The sequence below is a fragment of the Nematostella vectensis genome, chromosome 14 (assembly GCF_932526225.1).
Source record: "Nematostella vectensis chromosome 14, jaNemVect1.1, whole genome shotgun sequence".
Lineage (NCBI taxonomy): Eukaryota > Metazoa > Cnidaria > Anthozoa > Actiniaria > Edwardsiidae > Nematostella > Nematostella vectensis.
In genome coordinates, this window is record NC_064047.1 from 1,288,385 (window position 1) to 1,300,847 (window position 12,463).

Sequence of the window (12,463 nt, forward strand, 5' to 3'; positions counted from 1 at the left end):
ACTCTTTATTCTGATAAACTTAAACGTCTGAAACTTGTATTGCTTATCCATATCATGTTAAACGCGTATAACAGTCAAGTGCTTGTGTTTGAAAATGCCTAGTTATTATGTAAATCCCTTGGGATGAAACAAAATAACAAAAAGTGCAGGAACATTTTAATTGAAGTTATGAGTACAACAGGTCACAAAATTAAATCGACTTAGCATTATGACTTAACGTTATCTCTAAAGTATGAGAATTTTCACATTTCCAGCCATTATCCTTTTATTCTAGCTATGGAACCGAATTCAATGTTCGCCCAGAATTCACTTTAGGAAAATGTCATCTTGAGTTAGTGTGATCCGTGCAATCATCTTAAAGTGGATTATCCCTATTGTCCAGGCCAAATAATCAATAATTTTTTCATTACACAAGCAACAAAGTTTTCTGTGAATTCAGGTTTGTTATGATTACAGGTTCAACTGGACACTTCGCTTCCAGCATATTTTTCTAGGAACTTTTACAAGACATGTTTCATGCCAAATATAGGCAAGGCGTTTGCATGTGGCTCGCTTCGAGATGCTTTTGTCGGCAAGCGAGCTCAAGTGATATTCAAAAGCTTTTCAATTCTTTTAAAGCCTTTTAATACTTTCATTTGTAATGAAAGTCACGTAGACTGTAGACACTTCTCAAAAACAACACACCCGCGCGAACCAACGCCGAATCGCCAATCACATAGGCGCTTAAGCCAAGGGCAACCAACGACGAAAATTTCACAACCGGCCTAAAATGAGTTAAGATACCGTTTTTATTCGTTTGCAGTCATTTTTATACAATATAAAGCTTCCCTAGATAGTTTTATCTGTTCGGATTTGCTAGGCGAAATTACAGCCATCCGAAAAATCTAGTTACTCATCCCGAGGCATCCGAAACTCCTAGCTATTCTAAGATCCTTAAGCGAAATTTCTAGGTAATGTCCCTTGTATACTCGCTCCCGAAAATACTAGGGTTCCTTTTTTTAAAGCATGTCGGACATAAAAATCTCCCGAAAATGGTGATGGTGGTAACAAAAGTAACTCCGAAGAACATAAGTGATCCAGCTCTCTTCCCGAGAAACATAGGTGATCTAGAAATACAAATTCCGAAAAAAGCAGACATTTCTAGACCGACCCCGAAATCCGTAGGTGACCTTGCTACCGAACAGATTTTTGACCGAAAATGGTCGTTGGGTGTTTAGATTTGCCGATAAATTCGATGTGACAGTGTGAGCTTTGGAGCTTACTTGAACAAATCAAAATGTTATTTTCTACTATCCCCTGTACTTATTTGTATTTTTTTTTTCATTTTAACATAACATCGGTCAGACCGGCTAGTCCTCTACAACCTCTATACAGCTAGGTTGTATGACTATTATATGATGGCTCACGTGTACACTTATGCACCTATAACAAGTACAATGCGACGCGCGCTACCGTGACCACCAATGCCCAAAGTCTAAGGAAAATATATAATGACTGTTTTTTAAAGATAATTTTGAGGATTCCATCTTGCTCTGATGCGCACTTGGTATTTCGTTTCCTCACTAGTAAAATTCATGTCAACCAAATAGTAATTTTTTCTTGATTTTAATCTTGATTGTAATTGGTTTAGCTCAAAACGTTAGCGCATGCTGCACTGTAAGATGGTTAAGCGCCAAGAGAGCATTGAAATATTAATTTTAATTTGAAAGCGCTAAATTCTTCTCTGTAGGTCAGAGACGTTCAACGCTCGCTTGGTACTTGAGGCGTGGTCACTCATGTTGTGAAAATTCCAACTTTAGCATCTTTTTTTTTTGGGGGGGGGGGGGGGTACGATACATGAACCTTAAGAAAATATTGGGCGCACAGCCACTACTGGTCATTCCCTTTATGTGAAGAAAACGTTGTCGTTTTGCGAGACTGGTACTGAGGAATCTTGGATTCTTTCAGATACTTTCAATGATGGTCACAGTCACTGTTGTTCTCTTCTGATTACAAGTCATAAATTTTACGAAGCCCCTGGGGTACGGTAACCTTAAAAATGATAAGAATCATGCAGTTTTTCCAAATAAGGAATATATTAGTTTCCTTATATGGAAGTGACCGCGTTTGGTAAAATCGTCAATTTTTGGCTAAATTTTCTTGATATGATAATTTTAAAAACTATTGAGAGGGGGGGGGGGGGGGGGGGGGGTGGTGCCCCAGTTTTCCACTCCCTGCAACAGCCCTGTTGTGTTCAAGGCGTAGCTCGATTCTAAGGGATGGATCTGGAGCCCCGAGTTTTCGTATAAAATGTATTTCGAATTTTTCTGTGGCATTTTTAAGTGAGTAACTTTTCTTTTTGTGTATTGGATGTTGGTGATAGAAAAAAAGAGTTCTTTCCCGAAATATTATGAGTATTGTACAATACGTAACACATGCAAGGTGGTCCAGGGTTGCGTCAGTAAAAAAAAAAAAATAACAGTATAGCTTCCATATGACGTAACCACAATAAGCGGACACTCTATATAACGGACAAGTCCCGATTTTAAATTAAATCAAACTCAATAAATTACCCTCTATTAAGCGGAAATATAACGGACATATTTTGTTAGGATGTGTCCGTTATACATAGGTTCCAATGTATTTACAATAACTACACCCTCCACCATGTTCTCTACCCTTTTTCCCGGATTGGCGCGCCCTGCGGATAACCCTACAAAACGGTCTCCTGCTCTACCACTGGCTTCTCGTGCGCATGCACATTTCTATATCCCGGGTGGGGTGACCCGTTCCGCCCCAGTTCTCTCTTCATACTATCCTTACTTAGATGCACATTGTTTCTTTGGTTCACCTCGAAGGACTTTCTCGACATGTTTGATAACGTTCTAAATCCCGAACGCTTGAAGGGTTCTTTGGTTCCTCGCCTCGTGCTCCCAGTAGTCAATAGTTCTCTTTTAATGCACCGAAGAAGAAGACCGTAACTCCGAAAGCCGTTTGCAAAGTCTTTGCTTAGTGTGCCAAGGATTATGGGATGCGCAGCGCTGGTTGCTATGACAAGCAGTACGCAGAACTTCTTAGCGACGGAGTTGGGGTGGCCAAAAAGGCTGAGTAACCAGGTGATGTGGTAGGGGAGCGTGAAGCTAAAATTGACGACGACTATCACGATAAGCATCTTGATGATCTGGGGAGGAACGGGAGAGAGGTGAGACACAATGCGACAGTGGTGGTGGGGTTGATGATCTGGGGAGGAACGGAAGATTGGTGAGACACAATGCGACAGTGGTGGGTGGTGGTGACGATAATGATGATGTTGGTGATAATGGTGATGTTGATAGTGTTGGTGGTTAGAAGTGGTGGTGATTGTGGAATAATGATGTTGATAATGTTGATGATGATGATGATGCTAATTACGGTGATGATGGTGGTGGTGGTGGTGATAGTGGAGTTAATGATGTTGATGATGATGATGATGATGATGATGATGATGATGATGGTGATGGTGATGGTGATGGTGATGGTGATGGTGATGGTGATGGTGATGGTGATGGTGATGGTGATGGTGATGGTGATGGTGATGGTGATGGTGATGGTGATGGTGATGGTGATGGTGATGGTGATGGTGATGGTGATGGTGATGGTGATGGTGATGGTGATGGTGATGGTGATGGTGATGGCGATAATGATGATGATGGTGATGGTGATGGTGATGGTGATAATGATGGTGATAGTGATGGTGATGGTGATGGTGATGGTGATGGTGATGGTGATGGTGATGGTGATGGTGATGGTGATGGTGATGGTGATGGTGATGGTGATGGTGATGGTGATGGTGATGATGATGGTGATGATGGTGGTTGGGTTGTTTTTGATAATAGTGGTGGTGATGGTTATGGTGGTGTTAGTGATAATGGTGACAGTCGTGATGACGGTGTTGATAATCGTGGTGTGATTGGTGTGTTGGTACTGGTGATAACGATTATCATGACAAATGAAGATGATGGGACTAAGTTATTTGAAGTAAAAACTTCATAATGGGCTACTTTCAATTTACCAATAAGTCTAACCATTTTCGCACTGTAAATATGAAATGCATCTCGGTATAAAGTTCACGCTTTTTCGTCAAGGCTACCTACTAAAAATTATAAGAGTCCGTCCTTAATCCCCTTAACGAGAACGTCAAATATGCAACTAACTTAAAAAGGCGGCGCTTTTTAATTCGAAGGAGATCACCCAAGACGACGCCGAAAGCTCTCATCTTGAAGTGGAATCTGGAGCAAATTTGTGACTTTTTAGTGCTTGTTTACTGAAATCAGTCTCTGCTAAGAACTTGAAAAAATAGCAATGCCTTGAATTGCCAGAGGGCATTCGTAATTTATCTTGGAGTCCAAGTCGTCAGCAATACCTTTGTTTATTATAATATTGGAAGTCAAATTTGTGTCCTTTTTGTAATAAAATTCTAAAACGTGGTTTTATTTACGAAAATAAATAGAAAATATTGCAATCGTTTTCACAAATCAGCCAATGGAGTAGCATGCTCACGCTTGGTATTTCGCTAGGAAGAGGAAATGGTGTCTGGCAGGCTGTTGTATTTTAGCACGTTTCGGCCAAATCGCATTCAGTCATAATCAGATAACAGCTAGCAGCATTGAATTCCCGGCTGATGTAGTTTTTTTTTTTTTTTTTTTCTATTTGTCCCTTTTTTATATTATTATTACTTTAAACTAGACTTGTATTTTCTTATCACCCAAGCAAGGTGAAAAGAATCTTTTCAATTCTACATTAGACTTATTTAGTTAGCATGTAGGAGTTCGTTTTCGTCCGTTTCGATTAAACACTCAAAAGGCTCTGTCATCAAAGCTTTTAAACGAATTGACTGCGATTAACAGGCGTCACTTAAACACTTACCACCTATCAGAAGAAAAAAAATTGATAAATCCATGACCCAGCATTTAGATACAGACACACGATATCAGGAACATATATTACACTATTTATGTTCATATGTCTAAGAGCGAAATAAAAAGTGGTTACCTCAGGAACCGATCATCTGATATCAAACAGGGAGTCATCTGTTTTTCCCTGCCCGCTCGATTTCTTTTATCTAGAGTTTTTAAATCTGGGACACAATAACTAAGACCTTGGTGTAAAAATGTTCTTCTCTTAATTAATTATTTTTAGATCAGTTCAATAACTCCCGGAAAAGTAAAAACATTCAAGTACTGTTAATTCAGTAGTAATCTAGTAGTCCGTCTTTCCATATGAAACTTATAGCACATGGAGAGGAAAATTACACGCAGGGGGGTACACAGGGGAGCGCACCCCCCTTGGCGTCCAAAAAGTGTGTCATTTCTTAATAAGGAATCTTCAAATACTACGCTTTTTCCATATGATGCCTATGACTGCACCCCCCCCTTTAGCCAATACTGGGTACGCGCCTGATAGGCGTGCATTTGGCTCACTGCCTCGCAAGGCCAGTTGGTCGCGAAACGTTATTTTGTTCGATCGAGGTCCGCACACTGAGAGTTTCTGGCCTTGCAAGTCAGTCTGGAAATGCCCACGTGAACTTTTCCTTACCGTGTGCGGCGGGCTTATGTCTGCTCAACCCTAACTCTATATCTAGGCGGGTAAACAGGGGGTGCGCGCGCATCCATCCGCCCTCCCCCCTTCTATGGCGTCAAAATGTGGCAAATGCAAATACACCTCCATTTCTCCATTTGACACCTCCGCACCCGTACTGAGCAAGAGAATTCTGGGAGCGCGTTTGATATCGATAATCATTCCCTAAAAAATTAAAACTTCCTCGAACGTTCATCCACATTAATCCATGAAAAGCGTTTTACTAGGTGTAAATTGCTAACGACAAATAGCTTATTATTCTTCTAAAGTCCTTATAAGGCAAACTCCGTGCAGACGGCTGAAAAAAACTTTTAACAATTTCTGATAAAAAGGAAGCTTTCATTGAGCGATTGATGAGACGATTAGTGTTGCAATAGACACAAAAGCTTGAGATTAAAATTTCTGTTACTTTAGATTTGAAGATCTGTGTATAGCTTTAGGGTCATATTTAGCTAGTTGGTATCCAATTTCGTTATAAAAAGTATCATTACCAAATATGGAAGCATTTGATCTCGTTCCCATACAATTCGCGAACAAATAAGAAACTGGCTGCGGGAGGCATTCTGAAACTATTGTTTTAAATAGTATTTTCTGTCGCGTTCTGGTTCATGCGACAGAGCAAAAAAATGGCATTAAATTTTCCAATTCTCAAGATATAACTTCAACATTCCGCATACAAGGAGTTCCTCTGACCAAAATCTTAATTCCAAATTTTAAAGAAATTTTGAAGATATGAAATTTAGATATAAGCGAGCAAAGTTGGCTTAATTTCTGATCAGAGCCCAACTTCTCCCGAAAAACGAGGAGAATTCATACCTTGAACATTTGAAAATTGCACTTCAAGCTTCATATCTCAAAGACGAAACCATTAGAAAAAAAAAAAAACTTTTTGATATGTTGGTTTACAAAACATAAGGAAACTCTATGCAAAAATTCAAGCTTAACGAAGTTAACCAGACCTTATTTTGGGAAAACTTGCCATTTTGTGCTCTGTCGGCTAGCGCAAACTTGGCCTAGCTTACAGGGGCTGTGTCACATGTGTTGCGGCGCATCCAGTTCGCGCAACTAGTTTGAACTTTTCTATGGGCCACACTAAAAGACGCTTTTTTCTATTCATTAGCTGATGACCTAGTGTCCATATAATAGTATCACTAGGATTCTCCAGTCGAGATTTTGAATTTTAAGGTATACTGTTGCTGAATTGGAAACTGGTGACGCAGCTACTATAATCTTTATTGTCTTTTTGTAACCCCTTTTACTGCGAGTTACAAAGTTGAACCACAAAAATGTCTCGTTTGACGATATTGCCTCCAGCGAAAGGATATCACTTTGCAACTACAAAGACAATGAGCTCTATTTAATCAAGTGAATACAGTCGATTAAAAGATTTTGGCCCAAGGCGATTCACAGCCCGAGGCCAAAGACACGAAACGCGCTGTATCGCTCGCTTCTAACAATGCCGGCTCACTCGTCGTGTTCAATGGATTACACAAAGACTTCGGCTAATCCAATCAAGTAGTGCTAACAGTAGAACTAGAAAATCTGCCCTTTAGACTGTCGGTCCTGTCGGTAAAAGCAGGATCATCGGAGTGTGGACTGAGGAGTCCGTAGCGGTCTGCGTCTGCGAACTAATCTGCATTGCTTGTACCGTGAAAGCATAAAATGCATGAATTTTTTTATGTTTAGTTTCCTTGTTCAGCAAGTGTATCATCCTCGGGGACCCAGGGCGTCGCGGAGATCGGGCACACAGGGAGCACGGCGCGACAAAAAAAAAAGGAGTGGAAGACGTCTTTTACTCCATTTTCTTTCTCGCGTGCTCCCTGTGTACCCGATCTCCGCGACGCACTGGGTCCCTGAGGATGGAAGTGTATTCTCTTCTAGTAATTCTTCTCGGCAGTGATTCTTATACTACTCGCTACTAAACGAGTATAACTTAGTGCTAAACCTCGAGAGTGACTCGGTGTTAATCGAGCAATTTGGTGCCCTTCGCTACCTAGCCGGCCCTGCTCGAGAGAGGCTCGGCAAATACTCGGAAATGATTTGGTACTATAATTGAAATATAATCCGGCTATATACTGCTATACTCAACTCATAGAAACTGGTTTTCAAGTTGCTTCCTTGCCTTTCCTACTTCCCCATCTAAGATACAGATCATTGTACGAAATACGCCCCATATAATTTTGCCAGAGAGATCAACTAAATCTTAAACGCATTTTCGCAAAACGGGAAACACAGGAAGAAAACAACGAGTGTTTTCCGAATTGGTCGGCTAGCTTTCCCCGTAAGCGTTTGAGCGAGAGATTTCTGTCTGATAAAGGAACATATTGTGGTTCTAGAACGGTGGAACCGGAAAAAACCTATGATTACAACAAGCCAGCACTTATTAGTTTTTTTTTTTTTTTTTTTGCTTATCGGGCTACTTAGAGCCCGCAAGGGAAACACCGCTGAGAATGTCATTTTTCTGCCTTGACATTTTTTACATCTTCTTATGATCCTGCTCGGCAGGTTGCGACGTTGATAAAAAGCCGAAAGAAAATAATACGTTGATAAATACTTGAAAATTGCTTTCGCTAAATACGAAACCTTTTATGAGGTGATAAATTAAATGACCACTATAATTAAAGGTTCGCTTTTCACTTACGCAAAATCCATTGAAAGCCTTATTACCCGCCTGCGAAGCTGAAAGATGCCAGACAATTGAGTCTGTTAAACCCTTAAATACTAACATTAGATTACTAAATGCGTTTATAAAAACTATTCAAATGTTTCTATCAAATCAAATGTGAGAAAACTCCAAAAGGAAAAAAGTGCTGAAAGCTCATTGAGTGAATTTGATATGAAAACCCCTTGAATACTAGCATTAAAATACTAAATTGCTTTATAAAATCTATTGAAATGTTTCTATCAAATCATGTGAGAAAACTCCAAAGTAAAAAGTGCTGAATGCTCATTAAGTGAATTTGTTATAAAAGATTCTTTTTTTTTAGCGGCTGTTCCTTGGCCCGAATATTATAAGATTGCTCTTGAGGTTGTGCAGTCCACGGCTACTGAGATATTTATCTGCCTGACGGCTATTATTGTTCCACTGAAAAGTGGTAACTTAAAATAACATAACACCGACTGTGATTATAAAAAGTTTTGCTAACAGCGTGAATGTTTGTTTGGCGTCTTCGTGGCAGCGAACTCACAAAAGGTTAAGGCAGTAACATTTTAGTGAGATCTAAAATCACCTATATTTGATAAATAGGATTTCAGACATTTCGATAGGTTTAGAGGTTACCAAAAAAGGTGAAAATGACAAATGATAAAATGATAAAAATGAAATCGCCTTAAAGATTAATATCATAAAGACGTATGCATAAGACATGCATAAAGCAATTGAAGTTCGTTGACGTACAAAGCTTTATGACAATATTTAAAATTGGTGAAAAAAATATAGAGATTGCAAGACTGGTTTTTGATATTAAAAATGAAATATTGGCTGGAACACTTGTGATAAACGGCAAACCCATTTAACCAGTGAATTGCGAATCTTTGATCTTGAAAATATGGTATTTTAAAATAACCATCACAATGTAATATTTCAGTATAAATGGAACTTAGGCAAATAGTGGTCTATTTCGTTAAGTTCTTTAAGAAAAAATAAATTTCAATACAATTCACAAGATGATAAAACCGAGCAAAAACCATCAAACATTATTTCTTCTGTATTATGTTCTGACCATTACACTATTTCAAAGCTGCTGTTTAGATTTGCCTCACTTGCGCCCTAGTTAGCCACTCCTTTGTTATATTTTAATATCGCAAAAAAATTGTGTGAAAAGATCTTGAAATAGTCACTCTAGGCACAAATTTCTTTACTTTTTTTACCAGATTTAATAGAAAATATCGCAAAACCTCCGCAAGCAGTCGATGGCCTTGAATGCTATCTCCCCTTATTATTTTCTAGAATAAAAAAAATGGCGAAGCGTTGCAAATTTTCCTCATTCAAGGGGAGACATCATGCTAAAATTGACTTTCTGTTGTCTCTATAGTCAAGTCATTCGGTGTTGTTTTGCATAAAATGGCAATAAGATGGAGCAGCCGTTAACTACCCAATATATCCTTCTGCCATTGACCGGCCAGTTACTTATACCATTTATTTTTGTATTGTGGGATGTTTGTCAAAAGCGCGGTCAATAAACTAAATGGACAACAGGTGACATCAACCATGAAGTAACAACAATCGCTCCTACGAGTATTCGTATATTGTGCAGGTATTTGAGAGAGATAGAATAAATCAGGAAAGCAAATAAGAAAATAATTGTAGTAAGTACACGTTTATATAAAAGCAATAAAATATCGTCCGTTGATATCTTAAATGTATATTTTCAGGCATCTAGTAAAAATATTAAATTACCACAAAAGCAAATGCGTAAAATATAAAAGCAATATAATACCATCCGTTGATATGTAATGATAATTCTAGTCAACTGAAAATTGATTAAAATATAGCAAAGGTACATTAGCAAGTAGCTCTTGTAAGTTAACATAAAGCAATATAAAAACGTTCGTTGATATCACACTTTTAAACTAAAGATGCGCCCATGAAATATGATCAGATGAAAAATCAATAAAAAGCGTATTTTTAGAAAAGCGAACGTGTTCTACTGACAGATATATAGCGACATTATCTCCATGAGTAGTATGCATAAACAGACAATAGTGTATTACTCAAAAGAAAAAGCATTATAATTGATGATATTCTTGGGTAAATAACTGAGGAAATTATTTGGTAAATGACTGATGGTTTTTTTGCGTAAATAACTGATGATATTATCGGGTGAATATCTGATGATATCTCCCTCACCTTTCGGTTCCTTCGTGCGCGCTGCTCCGTGAGGTCGGGCGGTAGGGCGGTGATGGGTAGGGGGGTATTCAGCCTCATACACACATGAGTATAAGCTGAAGTGATAATCCCCATCGGTAACACAAACTGGATGAAAAATAAAAACACGAAGTACGTTTGCTCAAACTTCTCACTCGGCCACACATCCGTGCAGACTGGGTTCCCATCTACGTAAATAATCCTCAGTGCGAAGTTCAATGGAAGAGTAATAATTATAGAGAATAACCATACAAGAACCATGCAGATTTTGGTCTGGGTTATTGTCAGGCGCTTCTTAAAGGGATACACGACCGCGCGCCGTTGATCCAAGCTCATTAAAAGCAGAGTAGCTGAAGACGCAGTAATGAATAAATACGTCAACATGGGTATAATCTTGCAGAGAAACGCACCAAATGGCCATACGTAGGAGTTCTCCTGGTACGCGAGTCTAAATGGAAGGTTCACTGTCAAGACAGCCACGTCTGCCGCGGCTAGGTTGCATATGAAAAAGTTGCTAACAGTTTGAAGTTTTCGCCGTCTGAGTACGATTCTGAAAACCAAAGTGTTTCCTATGACACCGATCAAGAACACAAGACTGTAGCAAATAAGTTTGGAGACTTTTAGTGGTAGACTCTCGACGCTCAAAGAGGAGTTAGTAGCAGCACTTGATGAGTTCTCGAAGGCGTCTTGATAGACTCCATTTGTCGTGTTGATGCCATCCATCGCGTGTGCTTGTGTCGAGTCTCGTGATGCAAGTCTAACACGAACCGTGGTGTAGTATATATCGAGATCTTTCAAACGGAACAATAAGCTTGCGTAGACTGTTGATTGGTTGAAATGATCGCTTTATTGATAGCGCGCTGACGTACCAAGTTGCAACCTATTTCTTGGATTGTTCTCAAAGTGAAGTCCTTGTTAGTAAAACGGTCCAACTCGGAGAGCTTTTAGAGTAAAGTGCGTCTCTTAAGCAATAGTTCGAGTTTGATCCGTGGAATGTGTTCGCTTGAGTGGATTACAACTGTCTCACGGAGTAAGTGATACCTCGCGGATTTACATAAGGCCAAGCCACTGGTCAAGTGGAATAAAAAACAGATTTCGACTGAAATTCCAATAATGAGTCACAACGCACGCGTGTCGCGTAAACAACACGGGAACGTGTCTGCATCGCCAAAACCAAGGAGGCCTCTCCAAAATAAGTTGCAATGACGCTAGGCGGACGGAAAAGGGCTTCTAAATTCGTAATTTTCATCTTGGCTGCACTCCTATGGAAAAGCCGAGAAAAGGTGCAATATCTCAAGTAGGGACCGCCTACTCGTGCGTAATAAAGACCAAAAAAAAGGAAGTTCGCACCTCCAACTTAGACTCACGAAGCAATATTTGACAAAAACGTCAAATTTCCTTTGTGGAAATCATGGCTTAGTAAATGTCAGGGCCCAAAATATCCAGCTCCACGGCGGCCAGCCTCTCGCGGTTATTTTTTAACCGCACACACGGGCTCACTTGACCGCACGTGGTCTTAGTGCGTTTAAGAAAAATAGGGTCTAAAGTGGAAAGGGAAATTTGATTAAATATTGAGAATACCGCAAATATACATCTGTAAGATGTATTAAAAAAAAAAAGGGGTTTATAAAAGCACCAAACGGTCGGGTAATATTCAATAAAAGTGATGTACTTGCATTAATCTGCTTGGGTTTGAAGAAAACTTCGTTTGAACCGAGTGGGTTGCAAGGGAGCTTATCCGGAAGAATACAGGGAAATATTAGTATGCTTTTATGGGAGCGCGCATCCGATTGTAACCCCTGAAGGGGAACTTAGAGAGAGGATTTGACAAAAGAGATTTGCTATGCGATAGATAATGACTTCATTAGTGCACACGGGGAGGTTACATTAAAACTGATTTTGTCTGACCGCAGAATAAAGAGGGATTTTCACAACAACTGTATGAAACCTTGATTTGCTTTTCATTAAAACGAAATAAATCGGGGTCGAGCTTTAGTAACC

The 12,463-nt window shown here is 39.4% G+C and overlaps 1 protein-coding gene across 1 annotated transcript; it reads right to left on the bottom strand.

Annotated features, from left to right (window-relative positions):
* Nucleotides 1-2,301: 2,301 nt before the first annotated feature.
* Nucleotides 2,302-12,226, bottom strand: LOC5512800 (neuropeptide Y receptor type 2). Its single transcript, XM_032382306.2, has 2 exons — nucleotides 10,445-12,226; nucleotides 2,302-3,160 (listed from the first exon to the last, which is right to left on the bottom strand). Exons 1-2 carry the CDS (start codon nucleotides 11,183-11,185, stop codon nucleotides 2,693-2,695), a joined length of 1,209 nt encoding a protein of 402 aa, XP_032238197.1. The 5' UTR covers nucleotides 11,186-12,226; the 3' UTR covers nucleotides 2,302-2,692.
* Between the last annotated feature and the right edge of the window lie 237 nt (nucleotides 12,227-12,463).

Excerpts from the sequence above, each read along its gene's own strand:
- LOC5512800 (XM_032382306.2), bottom strand. The coding sequence starts at position 11,185 with ATGGATGGCATCAACACGACAAATGGAGTCTATCAAGACGCCTTCGAG. Across the intron at positions 3,161-10,444 it reads GCGCACGAAGGAACCGAAAG|ATCATCAAGATGCTTATCGT; the intron begins GTGAGGGAGATA and ends GTTCCTCCCCAG.